The 26,985-nt window shown below is 40.0% G+C and overlaps 2 protein-coding genes across 2 annotated transcripts; both read left to right on the forward strand.

Moving 5' to 3' along the window:
- The first annotated feature begins 52 nt into the window (after positions 1-52).
- TXNDC12 (thioredoxin domain containing 12) lies at positions 53-26,985 on the forward strand. Its single transcript, XM_019449307.2, has 7 exons — positions 53-286; positions 13,997-14,057; positions 21,191-21,243; positions 22,345-22,418; positions 23,286-23,355; positions 24,105-24,188; positions 26,129-26,985. The coding sequence occupies exons 1-7, from the start codon at positions 190-192 to the stop codon at positions 26,206-26,208; spliced, it is 519 nt and encodes a 172-aa protein (XP_019304852.1). The 5' UTR covers positions 53-189; the 3' UTR covers positions 26,209-26,985.
- KTI12 (KTI12 chromatin associated homolog) lies at positions 16,804-18,825 on the forward strand. The gene has a single exon (XM_019449301.2). It carries the CDS (start codon positions 16,891-16,893, stop codon positions 17,953-17,955), a length of 1,065 nt encoding a protein of 354 aa, XP_019304846.2. The 5' UTR covers positions 16,804-16,890; the 3' UTR covers positions 17,956-18,825.

Here is a 26,985-nt window from a genome sequence, read left to right on the forward strand (position 1 = left end):
CATCTCAAACCAGACCCCGGAGGCACCACCCACATCCATCTAACATCACTTCCTTCACGGTTAGGAAAAAAAAAATCTGGGAACGCGAGGGGTTGGGCTGAGCCGCACTTGGGGAACGGCACGGACCTTCTGCTAGGACTCTGGTCCTCCTCCGTCTGCTCAGCCCGGTGGCTCCGCGCACCTACCACCATGGAGCTTCGGTCTCATCTCGGGGCCACTTGTTTGCTGAGCTTCAGTTTCCTGCTTCTGATCACCTCTTCTGATGGACATATTGGGCTTGGAAAGGGTCAGACTGCCTTCTTATATTAATCTTTACTCATACTGGGGCCCAGCCCAGTATAATCCTCTTCTTATGCTAACACGATCCCCCTCCCGTTCTGTCTCTTAGGCCACGCCAGGTTTCTTTTTATTCTCTCTAACCGCTCCTGGATTTTGAGGATTTCTAGGGGATAAGGAGTAGCGGGTCTGGGAAATGGTGAGAAGGAAGTTGTGCTTGAGGCCTCCCTAAATTCTTGGGTTGGAGGTAAGGAACGACCCTAAAGCAGGTTTAAGAGCCAGCATAGGTGCCTAGCACTTGGTAGGTCCTCAGGAACAATCATTTTTCCTTTTGGGAGAAATATGGTCTTTGGAGACCTGCACATGCAGAGACCATTTCCCTGGCTCTGAAGATCCCCCTACTCACCTTCTCCCTGAGGAGTTAGGTTACTGCTTCTTCCGGACCTTGGGGAGAATAGCACCTGCATCCCAGAACTGGTATATAAGGAAAGGCCAGGTGAAGGATAGAAGGTCTGGTGTTAGAGGGTCACCAACAGTTGTCCTTGGTGTGCTTCAGTCAATGTGTCTGAAGAAACTGATTTTTTTTTGAGGAGTTGAGGGGACAGTGGTTATGAATGGGAGATCGGTGTGACCTCCACCCCCACCCCATCCCCTTACCTACATCTCCTTTGGAATTCAGGGTTTATGCTTTTTCTAAGTAGAAGAGTGGTAGCATGGATTCTCCTCTCCTTTTTTTGTACCAACCTTACTGGATGGAGTGATTCTGATGCAGTCCTGATGTTTTAAACTTTGCTTTATCCTTCCAGTTTGCATATTTATTGGTAGGTGGTGAGGTTGGGTGGTCACTCCTTCAGTATATAATTAATTTTTGATCACCTACCATATTCCAGGCACTGTACTAGGCACTGGGGATCTTGGAATAGACAGGACAGATAAGGGTCCTGCTCACAGAGTTCATATTCAAGTCAGAGATACAGAGAGTAGACACGTGAACAAGAACAAATGTAAGAAGCAAGAGAATTTCAGCTAGGAATAAGTATTGTGAAGAAAATGAAATCGTGATGGAGTAGAAAGAATGGCTGGGGAGGGTGAGGGAGCTGGCATTACTTGAGCTAGGAAGGTCAAAGAAGACTTCTGTGAGAAGGTGATATGTGGATTTCCATCTCAGTGATGAAACTGCATGGTGAATTCTGGGCCAGAATATTTTCAGTACTGACAATCTCATTTTGAAACAGATTACTGTATATTTAGCACAAAAATGTAAGTACCAAGGGAGACAGAGTACAGTGTTATGAGTGTGGGTGTAGATCTGAATTTTAATTTATTCTGCTATTGGCCAGCTGAGAGGCTTAGGGCAAGTTGCTTCACCTTTCAAAGCTCAGTTCCTCATCTACAAAATGGGCATAATAATAACTACCTTGGACACTCAACAAATAATTTACTCTGTTCCAGTTACTGTTAGGTGTAGGCAATACTTTAGAGTCATGTGTTCAGTATCTTTACTCCTTATTAGATATTAAGCCATATATTTATTAATGGTTGTTCCAGTTGCCATTGCTGCATAATAAACCACCCCAAAATTTAATAGTGTAAGGAAATCATTTTATTATGCTCATAATTCTGTGAGTCAGGATTTCAAACAAGGCACCGTAGGGAAGGTGTGTCCCTTGGTTCCATGTCTGGTTACTTTTCCATGTGGTCTTTCTTCATGGGCCAGGTGTGGGGTTCCTCAGTATGACAGCCAGACTCTTAAGAGGGTCCGTCCCAAGAGACCAAGGTGGAAATGCATTGCATTTTTATCATCTAGCCTTATAAGTCACATAGCATCACTTCCATTGTAGTCTGTAAGGGCGTGTTCAAGGGGAAGGACCTGCATGGAAAGAATGTTGAGGACACTTTGTAAGAAAAGCATGTGGAATGAGATATTGCTACAAGTATAGTCTGCCCCAGTAAGCCAGGACCATTTCTGTCTCATTCATGCTCAGGAATATCTGTTGAAAGAAGAAATGAATGGTGTATCTGATCATTGAGATCCCTGTCTTTTTTCTGCTTATAGTCTGAGGACTGTCAAAGCAAGTAAGCAAGCAATTGCATAAGCTGTGATATGTACGGTGAGCAAGGAAAATACCAGTAACTGTAGCAGTATGTAAGAAGGCAACTTGAGGCAGGGGGGCTGTGCTCTGAGGATTAAAAAAAAAAAAAAAAAAAAGGCACGTAATATTGTGTTATAAACTTAGAAAGGATTTAGTTAATATTTATTATTATGCCCTCCCAAGGAAGAATATTTAATTGTTCCTGAAAGGAATTAATAATGTTTCAAATTTTTGTTTTTTGTATCTCTTGGGTATGGATTCTTGGGAAAAAATTATAGCCTACCTACCCTACCTCCCCCAAAATGTGCTACCTGAAGCAGTATTTCCTGAAAATTTTGATGAGTATGGTTTCTTTCCAAATGTTTTCAGAGCTCTGGCTCTTTCCAGAAGATGGCCTGTTGGTTTGCAGAGAGAAAAGACTGAACAACCCTACTATTTTCATTAAAAATAGGAAATACAGAAGTGTGAGCACTGGATAGGAATCAGGAGACCTGGTGTTTTTGTTTTGTTTTGTTGTTTTAAAATTTTTTTTTAATGTTTATTTTTGAGAGAGAGAAAGAGAGACAACATGAGTGGCAGAGGGGCAGAGAGAGAGGGAGACAGAATCTGAAGCAGGCTCCAGGCTCCGAGTTGTCAGCACAGAGCTCCACACGGGGCTTGAACTCACAAACCCCGAGTCATGACCTGAAGTCAGACGCTTAACCGGCTGAGCCACCCAGGTGCCCCAGGAAACCTGGGTTTTAATGCTGGTCAGACCATGTAGTCTTACCAGGGCACTATTAATTGAATGAGAGTGTTGAACTAGAAATGATTCCTAAGAGTCATTTCAGCTCTAACAGTATGGTATTGGAGTGGTATTAACAAATACAGTTGGTATTAACAGTATGGTATTAACAAATACAGTTGACTCTTGAGCAGCACAGGGGTTAGGGATGCTGACCCCTGCACATCCCACAGTCGAAAAATCAGCATATAACTTTTTTGACGCCTCCAAAACTTTACTGATGATCAGTAGCCTTACCAATAACATAAATATTTGATTAACACATTATTATGTTCTATATATTATATACTGTTTTTATATAATAAAGTAAGCTAGAGAAAAGAAATGTTAAGAAAATCACAAGGAAGAGAAATATATTTATAGTACTGTACTGTAAAAAAATCCATGTATAAGTAGATGTGTGCAGTTCAAACCCGTGTTGTTCAGGGGTCAACTATAATTTTGTTGTTCTCTGTGTCCTAAAAATTTGGAATATATCATCTATGGGGAGAATTGTAATGACTAACATTTTCTGTACATTTACTATATTCCAGGCACTGTTCTGTGCATTTTTCATGTATTAACTAGTTTAATACTCACAATAATCCTCTGAGATGGATAATATTTTTTCTTATCATCCTCATTTCACAGATGAAGAATCTAAAATGGGGCAAGGGAGTCACACAGCTGGTATATGGACTGTCTGGTTTAGAAATCCTAGAGCCCGTCCTCTTAACCAGTATACCATTCCTGTCTCTGAGTGCAGAAACTCCTTTGAAGACTTCACAGGAGAAATAAGAAAGTTGTCAATGGGGGTGGTTCAGATGCTGTCACTGCCTGAAACAGAGATAGATGACTTTGTTAAGTCTCTGGAATAAAAATTTGGCACTGACACATGAAGTGTCAGTGTCCTACGCACATTCACAAGAATCCTATGGGATAGATATTTTTCTTAGCCATATTTTGCGTTTGTGAAAATGCCAAGAGGGTGGAAGTGGGATTCCAGTCCAATTCTGCTCTACTGTAGTTAGACTTTGCTTAGCTACTGTGTTATTCTATCTCTCAGGTACAGTGTTGCTTGTTTTAGAGGCTTGGCTGCCAGCTCTGACACTTGACCTTTTGTTTCAATAGCAGGAGTGGGTGGATAATACTTTCCTGATGTCTTTCACATACATTCATGAAAACAGTTTCAGGATGAAGGGGTTGGAATTCTGCTGTAAATGCTGTGTTTAGAAATGGTCCTCCCCACCCCCACTTTAAAAATTAATGTTTTAGGGAAAGGGCTACTGATGTGGGAGCCTTCAGCTCACTTTGCAGATAGTGGCATAAATTAGGTGGCTGTGCATGTGACACTTCAGGAAATTGGACTGTTTTCAAATGTTCCACGTTGGCATGGGTGTATAAGTGTGGGTGGTGTTAGGGGAGTAGGTGATTTTAATAACAAAGTTAACACTGTACCCTTTCAAGTTATATTTGAAGTGAAACAAAAGGACCTGGTTTTCCAGATCTGAAGTCAGTGTTTTCATTCTCCTTTGCTGAGACTGTGTTCTTTCATTAATTTGTTCATTTACTCTTTGCTGGAAAGGCAGTATAGTGTGCGGTTAAAATACAGACTCTAGAAGTTGGCCACCTAAGTTCTAATCCCAGTTCTGTCATTTACTGGCAGTGCAACCTTGGGCAAGGTGTTTGACTTCAGCTTCCATATCTGTAAAATGGGGATAATTAGAGTTTCTACCTTGTAAGTTTATTGTGAAGATAAGTTAATATGTATAAAAGTATGGAAAACAGGACCTGACATACAATGAATGCCATGTGAGTATTAGTCATTATTAATATTGTTGCTATCGTTGTTATTATTGTGATCATCACAAAGTAAGCATTCAGAAAATGATGGTGGTGATTATGACTCTTATGAAAAATTCCAGTATACTTTTTATTTTTATTTTTTAACAATTTTATTTTTAAGTCCTCTCTATACCCAACTTGGGGCTTGAACTTAGAACCCACAATTAAGAGGTGCATGCTCTACCGGCTGAGCCAGCCAGGTGCCCCTCCAATGTACTTTTTTTTTTTTAAGTGTATTTATTTTTGAGAGAGGGAGAGTGTGCGTGTGTGAGCAGGAGAGGGGTAGAGAGAGAGGGGGACAGAGGATCCGAAGCAGGCTCCGCACTGAGAGCAGAGAGCCTGATGTGGGGCTTGAACCCCCGAGCCGCGAGACCATAACCTGAGCCAAAGTTGGATGCTTAACCAACTGAGCCACCCACGAGGCCCTCCAATGTACTTTTTAATACAAATTTTCAAAGCAATTTTGTACATGTAGTGAATTGTTTCAAATAATACCTCTAGACTGACTCTTAGGGATGATGCAGTAAGGCAGGTTGGCACATGTTGGGATACTGGAAAAGCATGTTAATTAGGAATCAGGAGACCTAAATTCTGGTTGTGATTTTGTGGTTTTGGGTAGCCTCTTCCTTTTTCTAGGCCTTCCTAGTATGAAAGGATTGGACTAATCTCTTAAGTTTGTGCTGTCCCAATACAGTGGTACTAGTCACATGTCACCCTTAAATTTAAACTAATCAAAATAAAAAATTCATCTTTTCAGTTGCATTAGCCACATTTCAGGTATTCAGTAGCCACTTGTGGCTAGTGGCTACCATATTAAATAGTGCAGATCTAGAACATTTCCATCATTGCAGGAAGTTCTATTGAATGGTGCTGCCACAGGGTCTCTATTCTTAGCCAGAACCTCCTATGACCTTTAGCTGTGTCAGCTAGCTTCTTAGTAGCCCCAGTTTATGGAGAAATTGAATTTTACCTGATATTAATCTAGCTTTTTTGACTTTCTTTTGGGTGACATTTGCCCGACACATACTTTTCAATCAACTAACTTTAGACTTTTTCAAGTCTGTCTGTTTTAGGTGCTCTTTTAAACGTTATAGAGGTAGGTTTTGTGTTTTTTTTTTTTTAAGTGAAATCTGACAATTTCTATTTTTTAACTTTAACTGGCAAGTTTAGTCCACTTATATTTGTGGTGATTATTGCCAGAGCTGGTCTTATTTGTGTCATCTGGTTTGCATTGCTACTGTTTTTTCTCCTTGTTTACTTTAGGAATTTAGTATTTTCTTATTCTCATTTTGTTTTGTCTCCTTTATTAGTGTAGAAGTTGACCGTCTAGTTCTTTTCTTTTGGTGATTACTTTTGAAATTTTACTTACATACTTACAAAATCTAATATTAATATCTTAACCGTCCAATGGAAAGGGGTCTTAGAACATTTCAACTTCAGTCACTTCCTCTTTACTTATAAGCAGTTGTTCGGTGCTTTTTTTTTTTAACTCTACCAATTGAACACTAACAATCTTTGCACAGATAATATTTAGATTTATCCACATGTTTCCCAATTTGTTCACTATTCCTTGTATCTAGACTTTCTTCTGGAATCATTTTCTTCCTGAAATGTGACCTTCACTTATTCCTTTAGTTTCTCTGGTTCTTCCCTCCTAGGGGACTATTTTAATTTCCCTTTGTCTCTTCAAATCTCCAATACTTTCTCCACAATCTTTGCTCTCAGCTGGTGACCATGTTTCCTCTTTAACAGAAGATAGAAGCAATTGGAAGAGGCCTTTCAAAAATTGTTACCACAATGTCTACCCACCTTCTAGCACCAGTGTCCATATATTCTTCCTCCCCTGTCTACTGGATAAACTATCTGTGCTCCTAGCAAAAGCTGATCCCTCTATTGGAGTACTAACTCCTTTCTCCTTTCACCTCCTCTAGATATTTTTGACTCCTCTTTCTTGTCCTGTATCAGCAATTGTCCTCCCTTTATTACATCATTTCTATCAGCTTTCAACATCTCTGTACTTTCCTCCATATTGAATAAAAACCCTTCCTCAACTCACTGCTCCCCCTAACAATTACCCCCCATATGGGAAAATTCTGTGGAAGAGTTGTAAGTACTCCTCTGATTCTTCCCCTGGGCTATCTTGATCTTGCTCTAATCATGCTTTCATCCCACTCGTCTAATTGAAACTGATCTTATCAAGGTCAGCATTGCTCTCCAGTTGCTAAATGCTGAGGTCATTTCTGATTTAACAGGAACATTGGAGTCAGTTGATCATCCTTCCTTCTTGAAACATCGTGGAAACACTTGGATTCCAGGACTCCATGCACTGCTAGTTTTCTGCCAATCTCACTTGGCAGTTCCTTCTCTTGTCCTTGTGTTGTTCTTCTTTATCTCCCCTGACCTAGGAGTCCTCCAAGGCTCTTGGACTCCCTCTTCATCTATACTCACTCCCTTGGTGATCTTATTCAGTCTCATGACTTTAATAACATCCACATTCTGATACCTGTCCCTTGAATTTCACCCTTAGACATTTAGTTGCTTATTCAGCATCTATACTTAGATGTCTAGTAAGCATCTCAAAGTGAACACACCCAAATCAAATCTCTTAATGTTTCTTTCCAAAACTCACTCTAATTGCTCCTTCCCCAGTTCTGTTAATGGCAACTCCATTTTTCCAGTCACCCAGGCCAAAAACCTTAAGAGTTGTCCTCAACTTCTCTCACCCCATATGCATGGCAAAATCCTTTTGACTTTGCCTTCAAAATATATCCAGAATCCGGTAGTATCTTATACCCTCTATCATCTCTGCTAGTCCAAACCATCATCATTGTTTGCCTGGATTATTGCAATAGCCACTTTACTAGTCTCATTTGCTTTTCCTTTTTCCCCCTATATTAGTTTACTAGGGCTACAGTAACAAAGTACCACAAACTGAGTGGCTTAAACAACAGAAATTTATTGTCTCACAGTTCTGGAGGCTGGAAGTTTGCAATCGGCAGGATTGGTTCCTTCTGAACAGTGAGGGGTGGATCTGTAGATGGCTATGCTCTCCCTGTGTGCATATCTGTGTCCACATTTCCCTTTTTAGATAGAGACCAGTCATATTGGGTTAGGGCCCACCTCGACGACCTCATTTTAACTTGATTACCTCTGTAAAGACCCTATTTCCAAATAAGGTCACAAGTCTGGGGGTTAGGACTCCAACATATCTTTTTTTAAGGGATACAGTTCAACTCATAACACCCCCTATAGTTTGTTTTCAGCATAGAAGCCAAAGCAATCCTGTGAAAACATAAACCACATTGTGTTACTACTCTGATCAAAACCCAAGAGCTTAGTAAAAGCTAGAGTCTTTACAGTGGCCTAACAGGCCCTGCATTGTCTGTTCCCTCCTCTTCGTTCCCTCTTTGTTCTTACCTCCCTCTAGTTTTAGGGACACCACTGTGTAGTGATTAAAAGCAGGGAGTCTGGACCTTGATTGCCTAGGTTCAGATCCCAGCTCTGATACTCACTAGTGATATAAACTTGGGAGTTATTTAGACTTTGTGCCTCAGTTTTCTCATCTGTAAAATGGGATTAATAAGAGTACCTACCTCTAGGGTTATTATGAGGATCAATATTCATAAAGTACTTAGAACAGTGCTTTGCATATTATATTAATAGCAGATACTTGTAGCAATTCTCCAGTCCCAGACACTGTTCAGAGTTCTTTAACGTATTCATTTTTTCAATCCTCACAGCAACCCTAACAGGTAAGTACTGTTGTAATCCTTGGTTATCCACAGGTGAAGAAACTGAGGGTAAGAAACTTGCCCTAAGTCACACAGCTAGTAAGCTGCAACTAGGATTCCAACCTAGGGAGTCTAGGTCCAGAGTTCATGGTCTTAACCACTATGTAATACTACATAGTAAATATTTATTCATTGAAATAATAATGAGTTGTGAATACGTGATGGTGGAAAAGTTTCTTAGTTTTTCAGAAGATGTCTGTCTTGCCCTTGTTCTTGAAAGATAGTTTTGCTAGGCACGTAATTCTAAATTTAGAGATATTTTCTTTTCAGTATTTTGAAGATGGTATTCTGCTTTCTTCTGATTTCTAGTTTGCTCCTGTCAGTCTAATTATTGATATTTTGTGGGAAATATGTCATTTGTCTCTGAAATACTTTAAACATCTTAATATTTTTGCTGCTCTGCAGTTTCACTACGGTGTAAGTGTGTGTATTTTGATTTTGTAATTTGTCTCAGTTGCTATAGATTGTGCTTTGTGTACCTGCAAATTCATGTTTTCTCTAAGTTCTTGAAAATTCTCAGCCATTCTTTCTTTCTTTTTCTTTTTAAAAGATGCAAATGTATTTTAAGTAGTAATACATTAACATGGTTTGATATTTCAAAAGGTATTTTTTCCTCCCATTTTTGTTCCCCAGTCACCCAGTGCCCTATCCCAGTGATATTGTCTTTTCAAATATATCCTTTTCTCTCATCTTTTCATTCTGAAACTCCAATTCTTTTTATGCTAGCTTTATTAATCTTCTCAATATTTATTGGCCTCTTCTTCACATTTTCTATCCCCTTATCTCTCTGTGCTGCATTCTGGATAACTTCTGATTTATCTCTCCACTGGTCTCTAATTTGCTGTTTTAACCTATTCATTGAATTTTTTAATTTTTTAATTAAAAAACATTTAACATTTATTTATTAAAAAATACAAAGTTTACTTACTTATTTTTTTAGTAATCTCTACACCCAACATGGGGCTCAAACTCACAATCCTGAGATCAAGAGTCACTCACTCTTCTGACTGAGCCAGCCAGGTGCCCCTTCAAAATGTCTCCAAGCTCTGAGCTGTCAGCACAGAGCCTGACACGGGGCTTGAACTCACAAATCACGAGATCATGACCTGAGCCAAAGTCGGATGCTTGACCAACTGAGCCACCCAGGTGCCCCTCATTGTATTTTTTTTAATTACTAGAATTTATTTTTTTGAGCAGTGTAAGGTCTGTAGAAAACTTGAGTGGAAAATAGAGTTCCATGTCAGCTGTCACCCCTCCACTTTCCCCCTCTCCGGGTTTTCCCTATAATTAACATCTTGCATTGGTGTTGTTCATTTGTTACGATTGATCAGCCAGTATTGATACATTATTATTGACTAAAGTCCATGGTTTACATTTGTGCTATATAGTCTCTGGGTTTTGACAAGTGTATAATGACATATATCTTAATTTGCTAGAGGTGCCATAACAAATTCTACAGACTTGTAGAAACAAATTAATAATTAATTAATAAATTAACAAAAATTTATTTTCTTACAAATCTGGAAGCTACAAGTTCAACAGCAAGTGGTTGGCAGGATTGGTTTCTTCTTATAGATGGCTGTCTTTCTGTGTCTTCACATGGTCTTCCTTTTTTTTATATGTGTCTGTCTTAATCTCTTTTTAGAAGGACACCAGTTATAATGGATTAGGACCTACACTAGTGACCTCATTTTAATTTAATTAACCTCTTTAAAGACTCTGTCCAAATACAGTCCTATTCTCAGGTATTGTGGTTTAGGACTTCAACATACCAATTTGGTGGGGTAGACACAATTTAACTCATAACAACATATATCTGCCATTACAAAATCGTACAGAATAGTTTCACTGCTATAAAAATTCTATGTTCCACCTACTCATCCCTCTGTCCCCCGTGAACCCCTGGCAACCACTGATCTTTTTATAATCTCCATAGTTTTGCCTCTTCCAGAATGTTATGTAGTTGGAATCATATATTATGTAGCATTTTCAGATTGGCGTCATTCACTTAGCAATATGCATTTAAGGTTCCTCCATGTCTTTTTGTGGCTTACTAGCTCATTTCTTTTTATCACTGAATATCCATTGATATTATATTTCAACCATTATTTTTTTTAAGTAGGCTCTGTGCCCAAGGTAGGGCTTGAACTCACAACCCCGACACCAAGGATCGAATGCTCTACCAACTGAGCCACCCAGCTGCCCCTATAATATTTAATTTCTAGAAGTCCAGGTGCCTTTATAGATTTGCCTATTTATTTCATGTGTTGCATGCATTTTTGTGATCCCATGTGTTACTTCTTTATGTTTTTTTAATTTAAAAAAATGTTTATTTTGAGAGAGAAAGAGTGAGCCAGTGGGGGAGGAGCAGAGAGAGAGGGAAAGAGAGAATCCCAAGCAGGCTCTGCACTGACAGTGCACAAACCATGAGGTCATGACCTGACCCAAAATCAACTCGGGCGTTTAACCAACTGAGCCACCCAGGCACCCTCCATGTGTTATTTCTTTAAATGTTCACACGTAGTTATCTTTGTGTCCTATGGCTGATAATTCTAATATCTGAAGTCCGTAGGGGATCTAAATCTATTTGTTGCCTCTGCTGATTCCTACTTGTGGTGGCCTGTTTTCTTATGTGTTTGGGGGAATCTATGATTGTGAACTGTTCATCTTTGGCTATTCTGGAGGCCTAAAGTGGGGAGTACTTTCCTCTAGAAAGGTTTGAAATTTGACTTATCTGGAAAACTATGGGTATTATCATTTCAATCTTTTTTTTAATTGTTTAAATATGGAATCTCAGATTTATCTCCATTTTGCTCTATCGTAATAGACATTTGCTTTCAGGTCAGCTTTCCCTTTTATTTGTTGCTCACTATCTGGTTTTAGCTTGCTTTAGCCCAGTAAGTACATTTTGAAAGTCTGTTTTATCTGGGATTTTGTTATTTTGTAGGTGGATACTGCCCCAAACTGTCTACTTGGGCAATCCCGCCAAGGTAGGATTAAGTTGCCTGAATTTAGGTATTGACAGGTAGAATGATGGTGATCAATCACATTAGGCACCTTCCAATTCTCCCAGTTTTACTCTCACTTAATCATTAACTCTTCAAGATTAGACTTTGGGCCCTAGGCAAGTGACATATTTCTCTTGGCTAGCAACCCACACTGTTGGAAATGAAAAATGATGATGATTAGTTGGGATACTGCCTCTGTGCACTAATCTAGATGAGCTGTTTATTTCCCTGTGGCAACACTGATGGAAATTTGAATTTCTTCTGGGAAAGGAAGGTCTGCAAGATAGTATCGTAACTGAAAAGTCATAGAATTGAAGTTTAAATCCCAGCTTGGCCATTTACCAGCTGTGTGACCTGGTACAGGTTATGTAACTTCTCAGAGCCTTAGAAGTCTCAAATGAAAAGCATAACAAAAGCTGCTATTTACTGATCATTTATAAATGCTAAGCAGTGTGCTAAGGTGCTATATATTCTTATTTCTTATGTAATATCCAGTAGCAATCTTATGAGATACAGCTATTATTTTACCTATTTTCCTGATGAGAAAACAGAAGTTTAGGGAAATATAGACAGGGTTATTGTTAAGGCCAAATTAAAAAAAAATTTTTTTATATATTTATTTTTGAGGTAGAAACAGAGCATGAGTGGGGGAGGGGCAGAGAGAGAGGAAGACACAGAATCCGAAGCAGGCTCCAGGCTCTGAGCTGTCAGCACAGAGCCCAATGTGGGGCTCGAACCCACAAACTGTGAGATCATGACCTGAGGCAAAATCGGATGCTTAACCCACTGAACCACCCAGGCGCCCCAAGGCCAAATTTAAATGAGATAACGTGTAGTTAACATGAGCACATATAAAGGGGCCAATGAATGACAGTATTACTGTGATCACTCAACATTTTTCAAGTAATAAAACTAAGTCATTTACATGATATGGCCTAAATAAGATTCATTTACTCAAAAAATATTTTATGGAGCACTTACTATGGCCATGTATAATGCTCAATGCTGGAGAAATAGGAGAGAATAAGACAGATATGATCTCAGCCCTAAGGTAATTCCCTTTAGTGTGAGGGAGACAGGCACATAAACATTTATAGTTCGGCCTGGGAAATGCTGTGATGGAGCAAGAATAGGCTGCTTTGGGAGTCAGGGAAGATTTACCAGATGTAATGATGCCCTCTGGGTTTGTATTTGAAGAATAAATTGGAAGTGAGGATGGAAGGAAAGGCAGAGGAGGCAGTAATTATGAAGGCTGGAGGGGAGACAGTACATGCCGAGTTTAAGGAAATGAAAACAGTTTTGTATAGAGGATTTTAGAAAAAGTGTGGAAAGTGAGCCTGGGGAGATGGGCAGGTGCCATATTTTGAAAGGCTTTGTAAGCCCTGCTACCAGAGTTTGACCTTTCTTTTTCGGTAATCGGAGAGCCTCTGAAAGGTTTGACATAACAGAGGTATGATTTTGGTGGAAGTGAGGGGAATAATAAGAGTAGCTTTGGATACATTATCTTATTTAATCTTTACACCAACACTTGGAGGTAGGTATTATTATCTTGATTTTAAAGATGAATAAATTGGGATTTGGAGAGTTCACTACATTTACAAAATTCACACATTTGATAGGAAGTGGAGTCACATACCCTTGTATTTTTTTTAACGTTTGTTTATTTTTGAGAGAGAGAGAGAGAGAGCATGAGTAGGGGAGGGGCAGAGAGAGAGGGAGATACAGAATCCAAAGGAAGCTCCAGCACAGAGCCTGAGGCAGGACTCGAACCCACAAACCATGAGATCATGACCTGAGCCACCCAGGCATCCCATACCCTTGTATTTCTGACCCTAAATCTATGTTCCTGTATTGTCTGCAGCTGGTAATGATTTGTTATGACCTATTTTGTGTTTACTCTGTGGAAAGTTCTCATTCATGCTTATAGTGTTATTTGCATACTCAATGTTAAAGAATTTCCCAACCATTATTTGCTGTTCTTGAAAATTATGAATTAGGTCATGTTTTCTCTGTTTTATATATATGAAAGTAAACTGAGGCTTGAGTTATGGGACCATTCATGGTCCCATACACCTAGAAAGGGGTAGAGCTGAGACTTGAACACCATGTTCTTGACAGAGGAAAACTTTTTTATGGCTACCTTGTGAACACGCCACATTTCTTTTTTTGGGTCTTTGCCTTTATTCACGGGTGAATGTTTATAAGGCTCTTTCCTTCCAGGTTTTGGAGATCACATTCATTGGAGGACACTAGAAGATGGGAAGAAGGAAGCAGCTGCAAGGTACAAGATATGGTTTTAGGTTATTTATGGTGGAAGGGGCGCCTGGCTGGCTCATCAGGTAGAGCATGCAACTCTTGATCTTGGTGTCACAATACAATCCCACGTTGGACCTAGAGATTGCTGTAAAAATAAAATACATTCAGCAGGTTATTTATGGTGGTAAAACATTTTCCAGCCATCGGCTTAACATTAATTTCAGGTGAAGGATTATGCCAAAACAGAGCTAAAACTGGGGAGTTGCCTGATGATAACAACAACAACAATACTAGTTGAGGTGCCTGGGTGGCATAGTTGGTTGAGCATCGGACTCTTGGTTTCACCTCAGGTCATGATCTCACAGTTCCTGGGATTGAGCCCCACATCAGGCTCTGTGCTGACATTGTGGAGCCTGCTTGGGATTTCTCCCTCTCTCTTTCTGCCCCTCCCCTGCTCTCTCTCTCTCTCTCTCTCTCTCTCAAAAAATAACCAAATGTAAAAAAAAAAGCACTACTAGTTAACATTTAATAAGTGCTTAGTATGCACCAGACACTGAATTATGTGAATTAACTCATTTAATTCTCACAAGAATTCTTTGGAGGTGGCTAATGCTGTTACCTTCATTTTAGAGATGAGAAAACTAAGGCACAGAGCAGTTAAGTAACTTCCTCAAGATCACATAGCTATTAAGCGGTAGAGCCAAGATTCAGACCCAGGCACTATGGCATTAGAGCCTACTCTCCACCAGTAAACCACACTGCCTTACAGTCTCAAGTTGAATAGTCTCGAGTTTCAGTTAGGTTTATTCTATGCACTGATGCAAATAACTGATGCAAAGGAGAAGAAAAGGCAGAGCAGGGGAGGGAAGGCTAAACACTGATCTAAGTGCTTTACATACATTAATTTATTTAATCTTCATAACCTATGAGGTTGGTTCAGCCTGTGAAATAAGAACTGTTGTTATTGTATGGGAGAGGAATTGAGACACAGAATGATTAAATAATTTGTCAATTGATTACACAGCTAGTAAGTGATAGAGCCAATACTTGAATGTTCTCTATTGTACTGTACTGGAGAGATACAAAGACCCAAAATATGTGCATCTACTTTATTAAAAAAATGTTTTAATGTTTATTTTGAGAGAGAGAGAGAAAGAGCAAGCCTGAGCAGGGGAGGGTTGGAGAGAAAGGGAGAGAGAGAATACCAAGCAGGTTCCACGCTGTCAGTGCAAAGCCTGACATGGGACTCAAACTCATGAACTGTGAGATAATGATCTGAGCTGAAATTAAGAGTTGGACACTTAACCAACTGAGCCACCCAGGCACCCCTGTGCATCTACTTTATACACACACATACTTGCACAGAAACTGTCACACTTCTGCACCTACAAAATTATAATTGACCCTAAACAATGCTGGGATGCGGGCTTAGGGATGCTGACCACCTGCTTATGCTTAGTCAAAATCTGCATATAACTTTTGACTCCCCCAAAACTTAACTACTAATAATCTACTGTTGACTGGAAGCCTCACTGATAACATAAACAGTCCATTAACATATTTTGTATGTTATATGTATTGCATATTGTATTCTAACAACAAAGTAAGCTAGAGAAAAGAAAATATTAAGAAAGTTATAAGGAAGAGAAAATACATTTATAGTACTGTACTGTAAAAAATCTGCATTATAAGTGTACCTGTGCAATCCAAACCCCTGTTTTTCAAGGGTCAACTGTATAGTGAGTGCTTGCTTTTGCTAGAACAGACCCTACAGCTTAATGACTTTGAGTCTTAACACATTCTGTAGAATAGGGTTGCCAGATTTAGCAAATAAAAACAAGGATGCCCAGTTCAATTTGAATTTCGGGTAAATTGTAAGTAATTTTAAATATGGCCCATTCAATATTTGAGACATATTAAAAACATTTTATGTTGCTTATGTGAAATTCAAATTGAACTAGGCATCCTGTATATTATCAAGCAACCTTACCCAGGAGAAAAATTTATGTTAGTTTCTCAAGTTCTTTTTTTCTTTTTTTAATTTTTTAATGTTTATTTATTGTTGACAGAGAGAGGGAGAGAGAGAAACAGAACGTGAGCAGGGGAGAGGCAGAGACAGGGAGAATCCGAAGCAGGCTCCAGGCTCTGACCTGTCAGCACAGAGCCCCACCCTGGGCTGGAACTCAGACTGGGAGATGGTGAGCTGAGCTGAAGTCCCCAGCTTTACAGGCTGAGCCACCCAGGCGCCCCAGTTTTTCAAGTTCTAAATCAAATGACTGTTCCTAGATAAAGTCTTAAGTGACTTTGGGGGGTATGTTGTTTTTTCTCTATTATACTTTTATATCCCAACAACGTATTCTATCCATGTAAGGTGCTTTATTTTTCCCATTCAGACTTCTATGGGGAAACTGTTTTATGTTCATCTGAATTCCCAATCATGAAGAAGTTGAATGATTGAAATGGTTATTGAGTAAACAGTTACTGAGAATCACTGGGTGTAAGGAAAGAAGGGGAACTAGCATTTGTGAATGGTCTTTGTATGATAAATATGGTGCTGACTGCTTTGCAATGTTTAATGCTCATTAGGGCCCTATTATAAACGGTTGGGCAGTCTTTGGCAGATCACATTCTCTTGAGGCTTATTTGACATAAATAACTGATGTCATTCTTATTTCCATCTTTTTTCTGAGAGCAGATCCTGGGTTTAGTTGGGGTAGATCTCATGTTTCCACAGCAACAATAAGTCCTTTAAGAGTAGAGAGGGACAGGAAGTGCACTTTGCCCTTCCGGTTTGCGCCGGAGAGTTCAGCAACCCGGAAGTGACGCTACCCGGTTGCACATGGCCGCGTCCCGTAAGGATGCCGCTCGTAGTGTTTTGCGGGCTGCCATACAGCGGCAAGAGCCGGCGGGCGGAGGAGCTCCGTGGGGCGTTAGCGGCCGAGGGCCGCGCGGTGTACGTAGTGGATGACGCGTTGGTGCTGGGTACGGAGGACACGACGGTGTATGGCGATTCGGCCCGTGAGAAGGCGTTGCGCGGGGCCTTGCGAGCCGCAGTGGAGCGGCGCCTCAGTCGCCACGATGTAGTCATCCTCGACTCGCTTAACTACATCAAGGGCTTCCGCTACGAGCTCTACTGCCTGGCGCGGGCGGCGCGCACTCCGCTCTGTCTGGTATATTGCGTACGGCCGGGCGGTCTAAGCGGGGGACCTCGGGTGGCTGATGCGGTGGACCACCGAGGCCTGAACCTCAGTGTGAGTTGGAGGCCGCGTACTGAGGAAAGAGGGAGACCTCTGGCGGTGGGCACCCCTGTCCTCAGGGAACCACAAGCAGTGGACTCTGTAGCAAGTGGGAGAACCCAAGCAGTTGTACCTAAGGAACTGGAGCCGGAGGAAACCGGGGTGCCAGATCTTCCAGCTCCTGTGACTTCAGAATTTGATACATGTGAAAAGCGTATGGTCAGTACCTTTTACTCTCCTGAACTTATGGAGGCCCTAACGCTGCGCTTTGAGGCTCCCGACTCTCGGAACCGCTGGGACCGGCCCCTGTTCACCTTGGTGGGCTTAGAGGAGCCATTACCCCTGGCAGAGATACGGGCTGCCTTGTTTGAGAACCAGGCTCCCCCACCCCATCAGTCTACACAGTCCCAGCCCCTTGCCTCCGGCAGCTTTCTGCACCAGTTGGATCAGGTCACCAGCCAGGTGTTGGCAGGACTGATGGAAGCTCAGAAGCGCGCGGTCCCTGGAGACTTGCTTAAGCTTCCTGGCACCACGGAGCACCTGCAGTTTACCCGGCCTTTGACCATGGCAGAACTGAGTCGCCTCCGTCGCCAGTTTATTTCCTACACTAAAATGCATCCCAACAATGAGAACCTGCCTCAGCTGGCCAACATGTTTCTGCAGTATCTGAGCCAGAGCCTGCACTAAACAGAGGAGGTGTGGGGGGAAAGCCCTGGCTCCTTCTCTGACCTCCACTGCTCTCTGTGTTTCTTGATAAAGTAATCTGAAGGTCTACAGAGCATGTTGATGTGTCGTACTACAGCTGTTGTGACTGATTTTACTCACATTTTCCTCTGAGTGCCTCTGTTGTGACAGGCCTTGAGTTACAGCATAAATTGAGACTAGAGAAAATGGAGAACTGGCTTGGAGGATCTTGGCAAATTTCTCCAGGGACAGAGCTCAGGTGGACAGGATTTGTTTAGATTGGGTTCTGCCTGTGGTGTCACACACCCAGGATTTACCCCATCTGAATTGTAGGAGAGCAGACTGGATGGATGAATTTTTTTTTAAACAATTGTGAGTGGAAACTGAAGATGAGACAGTTCTGCATCTGCACTGGCCTTTCTTTCATACCACAGTTTTTAAAGTACTGTGTCTGCTTTTGCTAGTCTGTCCTGGGGCCAGGGGTCACCGATAAATCCACTGGTTTCTGTCCTTGGGAAGCTTTGGTTCTAGTGGAAGCAAAAGACATAACTATTAGAGTTTACATCTAATAAAATCTTTTAGAAGAAAGTCTGCTGGAATCTCTTTTGCTTCGTGTAACTTAATGTTCTTCATGTAATTTACTTAATGTAACATTTAGAGACACATGTATCACTGTTATGCCTTTGACCAAAATAGTACTTTGACAGTGCTTGATGAGAGAGTGGATATTTGGTCTAACCTAGAGTGATGATGACAACTTCCATAAGTGTTGTGCTTCATTCTTTATTTCAAGGCAAATACCACTTTAAGCTTTTTCATTCTTTCACTGATTTTATTAAATAAAAATCAGCACTTGTGATTTTCAAAGATGAATTAGATACTGGCTTTGCCCTTGAGAAATTAATAGTTTGGTGAGAAATATAAGTAAACATGATTATGGTGTAAAAATGTTGGTGTTTACAGGATAATGACAGAATGGGTTGGGACCCCAGAAGAGGAAAGGACTAATTAGCTGTTGAGAGAGGGTAGTTTTGGGAAGGCTTGTAGAGGGGTTAATATTTGAGCTGTTACTGTAGAACATGTGTCAGCAAAGCATCAAATAGTGAATGTTTTAGGCTTTGTGGGCCATAGGGTCTCTGTTGTAGCTTATTAGCTGTAGCACATTTTAGCACAAAAGCAACCATATACAATAAGTATACAACTGAATATGAGTACGTATGTGTGTGTGTTTGTGTTTATTTAAGTGATTTCTACACCCAAGCGGGGCTCCAACTCATGACCCTGAGACCATGAGTTGCATACTCTTACAGCTGAGCCAGCCAGGCACCTCAGTATAAGTGCGCTTGAACAAAACTACACCAAAATGTGTATTGTATTTAATTTTCACATATCACAAGGGGGACTATTTTTAGATTTGTTTTCAACCATTTAAAAATGAAAAAAAAAATAGCTTGTATCTTACAGCTCTACAGAAGCAGGCAGTGGCCTGGATCAGGTCTGCAGAGATTTGCTGATCTCTGCTCTAGAAGGATAAATAAGAGTTTACTAGAGAGGGAGGAGGGAGCAAGGCATTCCAAACTGCTCTGTAAGTGCATGGAGCTATTGAAAGGTTGGGCTACCTTGGTGGTGGGTTTCTTGCTCATTAGGCAGTCTGGACCACCTTTTGTTATATTTGATATAGTGGATGTATTATAGTTACATATGCTATATTAGATGATATATATTAGAATTCCTGTGTGACAGGAAGATTTGGACTAGGCAACTTCTAACGCCTTTTCCAACCTCTGTTCTCAGATTCCAAGTTAGTTATTGGTTGTGGATTGCGATTCTAAATTGAAGTAGACAGTAATGGTCAGAAAGAACATTGGTTTTAGAGTCAGACTTAATGAATTACGTCATAAGTGACAGAACCTAGATTTTATGTGGCCAAATATTTAATCTCTTGGGAGTCTCAGTTTTCTTATTTCTATTATGAGAACATTAGTAGTATATACATTAGGATTGTTGTGAGGATTTAAATGAGATAATGCCTGTAAAGCACATAGCACAATGTATAATAAATGGGTAGCATATTTTGGTTATTATTATGGTTACTTAGATCCCACTTCTCACATAAGTTTTTCCTTCTTATTCGGTTTTTACAACTATTAGAGGTACAAATCCACCCCGGATTTGTAGTAGGCCTCTAATGAGGTACTGAATAATTCATTTGACAATTAATTATATGTATTTAGAATAGTGTCTAGTACATAGTAAATGCTATGCATTTATCAATATATTCAATAATATCAATAATATTCTATGTGCCACATGTAGGGCATGTAGGGAGAGCTGAGTTCTTTGCTTTAGGGAACTCCCGAGTCTATTGCAGGGAGATGGGTAAGTAATAGAGTAAATATAGTAAATGCAATGATTGTATTATGTAGTGTGGTGTTACAGGGGTTGTATGATTCAGAAAGCCATGGCTGCTTACACAGGACTTTCCTACAAGTTGGCATTTAAGCCTTGAGAGCTTAAGGACTTCATTTGGCCAAGACTGGTTCAGGTGGATGATGTTGCTCATCATTTCAAAAAAGAAAAAGTTTTTTCCTCCCTGATTATAAAGATTACATTTAATTGTAGAAAAAATGGAAAATATAGAAAAAGTATAGTAAAACCCACAATCCCATTATCTAGGGATAACTATTATGTTTTGGTATATTTCATTTCATTTTAGGGTCTTTCCTCTGTACATAGTTGTACAATTAAATCCAAACTATAGATGATAATTTTATATTCTAGTTTTTTGTTTTTTTGTTTCTTTTAAAGTAAGCTCTTCACCCAGCGGGTTTAAATTCATGATCCTGAGATCAGGAGTCACATGATCTACTGACTGAGCCAACCAGGTGCCCCATTCTGTTTTAATTTGATGTACCAATGAAAAATTTTAACATTTTCAATGATTATATAACCATAACATTTAGAAATACTGTAATTTGATGTTTATTCTATTCTACAGTCTTTTCTCCCTAGCTTTAAAGCCCAAATTTGCAGAATTTATAGGAATGTCAGAACTTACCAATAATTTTATTATAATCTGTTATTGAATATTTATGTTGCCTAAAAATTTTCTTAATCCAAATCGTACTACCTGAACGTCTTTATACATTAGTCTTTGTCTTTATATATGGTCATTTTATTAGGATAGACTTAAAGAAGTGGAATTACTAGATTATAATTCCTTTGTTTTCTTTTCAAGTGGCTTGCCCCTAATGGTGATCATCCATAAGTCCTGGTGTGGAGCTTGCAAAGGTAAGTACAAATAATCAAACCTCAAATGTGTTCTTAAATATTAACATTTAATTAAAAAAATTAGCACAGGGGTACCTGGGTGGCTCAGTTAAATGTCTGACTTCAGCTCAGGTCATGATTTCACGGTTCGTGAGTTTGAGCCCCACATCAGGCTCTGTACTGACAGCTCAGATCTGGAGCCTGCTTCGGATTCTGTGTCTCCCTCTCTCTCTGCCCCTCCCTTGCACATGCTGTCTGTCTGTCTGTCTCTCTCTCTGTCAGAAATAAACATTTTAAAAAAATAAATAAAAAACATTGGCACAGACTTTTCCCAGCAGTACTGATTGCTCTAAGGAATACCAAAGAAATATATATGACATAGATTCCCTGCCCTCAAGAAGTTTGCAGTTACCTTTGCAAGGGGTTGGAGAGTAAAGCAATTGAGATATGGTTAGGGAGAGTATAGTATTAGTGCTATAGTAGTTGTATAGACAGTAAATACAGGAAGCTGAAGTATACAGAAACATGAGAAGTGGTTAGGGAAGTCTTTCTGGAGGAGGTGGGAATGAAATTTAGAACCCAATGTTATTTGTGGCACCTATTCTTTCTACTTTGCCATCTTGCCACTTCCCGGTCAGGTTTTTCCTTTTGTTTGGTATGCTACACTCAGCAGAATCCTAGTTGGAAAAGGAGTAGAAAATTAGTGCAAATAGTGTAAAAAAAAAAAAAAATACATATATATATATATGTGTATATATATATACACATATATATATGTATATATAATATATACACACACACACGGTAATGTTACTGTGTTTTCTGTTATTTCAATAGAAGTTACTGACATGTGGCTATAAAAAGTAAATAGAAATAATTTTTTCATTTATATGCCATTATCTATATTTTATAAATGAAGTAAAAGTTTCAGAGAAATAAAGTCATTCACTCCAGGTGTGGAGTAAGTAGCAGAAACACAGCCAGAATTCAGGTGTCCTGATTTCTGGTTCTTAGGAGTTTAAAACAAAAAAGAGTTCAGTTATTTGAATCAACTCTGCAAATTAGGGTTTGGATATGAAAATGATGTTTTCTTATATTTCAAACTCTTTTTTTCCCTCCTAGCTTTAAAGCCCAAATTTGCAGAATCTACAGAAATTTCAGAACTTTCCCATAATTTCGTTATGGTGAATCTTGAGGTAAGACTTTGGGGGTTTCTCCTTTCTGCTATGATTTTAAGTCTTTGCTGTTTTAGAATTAACATCATTAATGGTGTAAAATCATATTTAGCAGAGCAGGCATCCTGTATGTATGTGTTTTCCTCTTCACTTCTAATAGTAAAGCTTGTGTCAGGTGTAAAAGGCCATCCAGCCTCCACTTGTGGGAGGAAGGGGAGGAGAGATTAGCTAAGAAGACCACATTGTAAGGTCCTTCAGTCTTAGTCTATATGACATGTTTTACATCTTTGTATTGCTGAACTAAAGGTATAGTAACACATGCAGGACACAGATCTCTGCAAAATGTGATTCAGTTGAGCACCTTGTCTGTGCTGGGCTTGTATGTACAACATTCCTGTTTCTTCATTAGGTATCCTTTATGCCCTCATTGAAATTATATATGGGGAATTGAATATGGTGGGACAGGTGAAACAATATGTCAGATGGTGGTAAATGCTATGGCTTAAAATGAGGGATGGAGGGGATACTTTGCAATTTTAAATAGAAAAGAAGGTGACATATGGACAAAGATTTGAAACAAAAGGAGTGAGCCTTGTGGATAATGGAGAAAGCATGTCCTGGCAGAGGGTAAGAGTAAGTACAAAGGCCTGAGTGAGGTGCATGCCTGGCTTAATGCCTTGACAACAAGGAGGTTAGCATGGTTGAAAAAGACTGAACAAGGGGTAGAAGGACATAAAGTTAGAGAAGTGCTCAGGTGGCAGATTATGTAGGGCCTCTTAGGCCAATGCAAGGACTTGGGGTTTTACCCTGAGTGAAAGGGGAAGCCACTGAAAGGTTTTGAAGAAAGAAAGGACATGCATGATCTGACTTAAGATTTATACTTAATAGGATGAAGAAGAGCCCAAGGATGAAGATTTCAGCCCTGATGGGGGTTATATTCCACGAATCCTTTTTCTGGGTAAGGTGAAAGACCTTAATCTGGGGATCTGTGATGTGGAAGGAGAGGTAAAGGAGTCAAGGCACTTACTCCATCTAGTGAAATTGTAGTAGGATGGCTAAAAACAAAAACAAACAAAAACCAGTTTCAAGAGAGTAGGGGAGTTCTAAATGCTAGAACTTCAAATTGGAAGGAAAATTTTTTTTTATTAACTAACTGTTTTTATGAGCAATGACAGAGTACTGAGCATCCATTCATTCATTTGGGTATCAGCCACATGTCAAGCCCTGTGCTAGGCACTACAGGGACAGAGAGAAGCCATGGTTCCTACCCTTGACTTCATAGTGCAACTGAGGCAGTGGAATGTCTTTCCACTATAACTTAACTTAATTTCATATAACTTAACAAATGTCTTTCCACAAACAACTTATAAAAGATACTAAATTTAATGACCATCTAATCTTTGCTCAGCATTCTGCTGGATTCTGTGGGGGAGACAATAGAAATGCAGAATCCCCCCATCATCAAGCAGAAAAGAAACATGCCAGGAAAAGAGAACAGCATATGTCAAGGCATGGGGGACTTGACTTCAGGGAGCTGCAAGGAATTCATTGTGATTACAACATAAAACACAAGGGGTAGAGTGGTGAGATAATGGGCTGCAAAGATGGGCAGGTATTGTTTCCTAGAAGGCCTAATATACTATGTAGCATTTGAAACACCTCTCCGTTACAATTACTGCAATCCTTGTGGCATTATGTCTGTAATAGATCCCAGTGGCAAGGTGCGTCCTGAAATCATCAATGAGAATGGAAACCCCAGCTACAAGTATTTCTACGTCAGTGCTGAACAAGGTATGTTATGTTGAGAGAGAGGAGGAGAATTGCTGCTAAATTTAACTAGCTCTATGGTAGGAGACTCGATTCAGCATGTTAGCTCAGTGTCTCCTGCATGACCAGCTTTTGGCTAGGATCTGTATAGAATATAGGAGAAAGATGAGACTGAGCCCTATCCCTAGCTGCTTAAATCTAGTTTGGAGCTAACTGAACCACAGGAAATAAGAATTGAGGCTTACAGAGATAGTCACTTGCCTGTGGTCTCACAATTAAGTCACAGCCAGGATTTCAGTCCAGAACTTAAGTTTTTTCCCACGGCACTAATGCCACTCTTCCTGTAAGAATTCAGAGGAGGGGGAATGCTGTTAGCTGATCAAGTCTAAGAGGTTTCATAGATCGTAATCTCTAATTGGACCTAGAAAGATAAGAATTTGTCTCTGTGGACAGATATGAGGACATTTCAAGCTATGGAAGCAAGGGGTGGGAGGTGTAGCCCAACATGGAGTACGTAAGGCTTGCTGGAGGACACAGTGACTGGATTGAATCTTGAAGAGTGAGACCTAGCCAGCAGAAGAATGCAAAAAGCATGTTCCAGGCAAAGAGAACAGCATCAGCACAAACAGGTGAAGGAAGGTTGAAATCATGTCAGTCATGCCTTCTTGTTCTCTAATCCTTGAGCACAATCATTCTAGAGGCAGAGATGGAATTCATGCTACGTACTGCCCCTGTTTTCCTTCCAAAGTTCCCCCGTGTCATCTATAAGAGGGGGTTGTTTGCTAAGTTGCCATGTGTTCAGCATTGCCATGCTGTTGTTGTTGATCACTTTGTTTTGAGTCCTTGGAACTCTTATTTCTTAGAATAGGGAGAGGAACAAGATCTGGAGAAGTTATCTCCTTCCCATGGGTAAGGAGAATGTCATCTTCCTTACCCAAATGCAGATCACTAAAAGCTGGAAATTTCCCTTATGGGAAGGGCAGCTAGATTTTAGGTCCCCAATTCTTGAACCTTGAGATTCACATTCCCTTTAGGATTTCATCCAACTTACCATTGCCATCTCCACACTGCCATCATCTTTTAACACATTAGTCCAACTGTGGACACAAAACCTTTGCCTGAATCCCCCATGGCTCAGCTGACATGAAACTGGAACATTCAAACTTGGCTTTACTAAAGGCTTAGGGAAAGCAAAAGGGATGTAACCAACTATTCTACCTGGCTCTTATGAGGTTACAGGCTTGCTTTCTGAGATTTACAGACTCTGGCTCAATCTAGCTCCTGGCCTGTCGCTGTATTAGAGAGCCTGTACCAAAACACCTGCTCTCCTTGAAGTTAAATCTACAAGAGAGATGTCCTGAGATAAACACGAAGTTTCATGTCTCATCTATGTAGGGCCCTCCTTCCAGTCTACTCTTTCTTTGAGAACCTGCCTTCTTCTATGTATAGGTGATACTAGAAATGACTACCTACTTCATTGAAGACCACTCCGCCTTCTAGCACATGCACACACATGCCTGTAACTTCCACAGCACATGAAATAAATGCAGCATTCATCAAAAAGATGTGATGGGGATGGTAGGAAGGTGTTTTCTACTCCTTTCATGTCAAGTGAACATCTGTAGTCTATGACAGGGATTCAGTCCTAATCCTGGATGCTAAGCCATAGTAACTACTAGTAATATTTTTGTAGTATTTCATAAATTATAAAGCTCTTATTATTTATTTAATTTTTATAATAATCCTGTGTGAAGTAAGTAGTGTTAGCTCATTTTATAGATAAGCTATAAACAGATTCAAAGAGGTAAATGACTTTCCAGGCCTAAAATCCAGAACTAGATCTCGAGTCCAGATCCTGTGCTCCTGTCATATTTCTCCTATAACAAAAATCTGTGTTAGTTGTCAAATGTCGGATATTAAAAACCTACTTCATACTCCCCCCCACCCCCACCTTTATTTCACAGTTGTTCAGGGGATGAAGGAAGCTCAGGAAAGGCTGACTGGTGATGCCTTCAGAGAGAAACATCTTGAAGATGAGTTGTAACATGAATATATCCCTTCTTTCATCAAAGTTAGTGTTCTGGAAGGAAAGCAGCAGGGGAGGGAACATTGAGAAATCACTCAGAACAATTAAACCAACCAGGAAACCTTGCTCCTGCCTACATGGGAAGGAGCGCTGTCACTGTGGAAGACTTCTGCTAACAGAAACTGGTCTCCGTGCTTTGGATCCAGCAGAGTGTGGCAGACTTCCTTTTCCCGCACCCTCTTAGATGTCTATTTGTCATTGAATGTAAAGGATGACACTTTTGACACAAAACTTGAGCCATTTGGAGGTTTATTCCTCACACTTCAGTATTTGAATCTTTTTCCATTTCCTCCAGCTTTTTTCACCTTGGCGGTGAAAGGAGACAAGTAGCATCTTTTCTACAATAGTAAAACTTCAGAAATAGTTTATCATTTAAAACAACAAACCTAAATGTAAATCAGTAATTTTACCCCACCAAGGAGACCAGCCTGTTTCTTCTCATTTTCTCCTGGGAATAATCTTGGGCTTCTTCCTGAATCCCAGAAACTTCCATCCTCTTCTACTGCTTGGGCTTCCCTGTTTGCACGCATGTGTGTGCAAGAATGGCTGTGTGCTTGGACTCAGCCCCAGCTGGAAGCATGCTTTTCCCTGTTACTGTTATAGAAACAGAAACCTTCAAGCCCTATGTGGAGCCATTTTTGTCAAGTCGTCAACTGTATTTTTGTACTGAGGTTAACAAAAAAATTAAAAGACATTAATTGTTCCATTAAACTTTAATAAAACTTTGAAAGGAAA

Source organism: Panthera pardus, unplaced genomic scaffold (genome assembly GCF_024362965.1).
Source record: "Panthera pardus isolate Hobbes unplaced genomic scaffold, ASM2436296v1 HiC_scaffold_11, whole genome shotgun sequence".
Classification (NCBI taxonomy): Eukaryota; Metazoa; Chordata; class Mammalia; order Carnivora; family Felidae; genus Panthera; species Panthera pardus.

What these genes read in the sequence shown, in the direction of transcription:
- TXNDC12 (XM_019449307.2), top strand. Translation starts at nt 190, where the DNA reads ATGGAGCTTCGGTCTCATCTCGGGGCCACTTGTTTGCTGAGCTTCAGT. An exon ending in ACATATTGGGCTTGGAAAGG is followed by an intron (nt 287 to 13,996) that starts GTCAGACTGCCT and finishes CTTTCCTTCCAG; the next exon opens with GTTTTGGAGATCACATTCAT. An exon ending in TCGTTATGGTGAATCTTGAG is followed by an intron (nt 22,419 to 23,285) that starts GTAAGACTTTGG and finishes TATACTTAATAG; the next exon opens with GATGAAGAAGAGCCCAAGGA.
- KTI12 (XM_019449301.2), top strand. Translation starts at nt 16,891, where the DNA reads ATGCCGCTCGTAGTGTTTTGCGGGCTGCCATACAGCGGCAAGAGCCGG.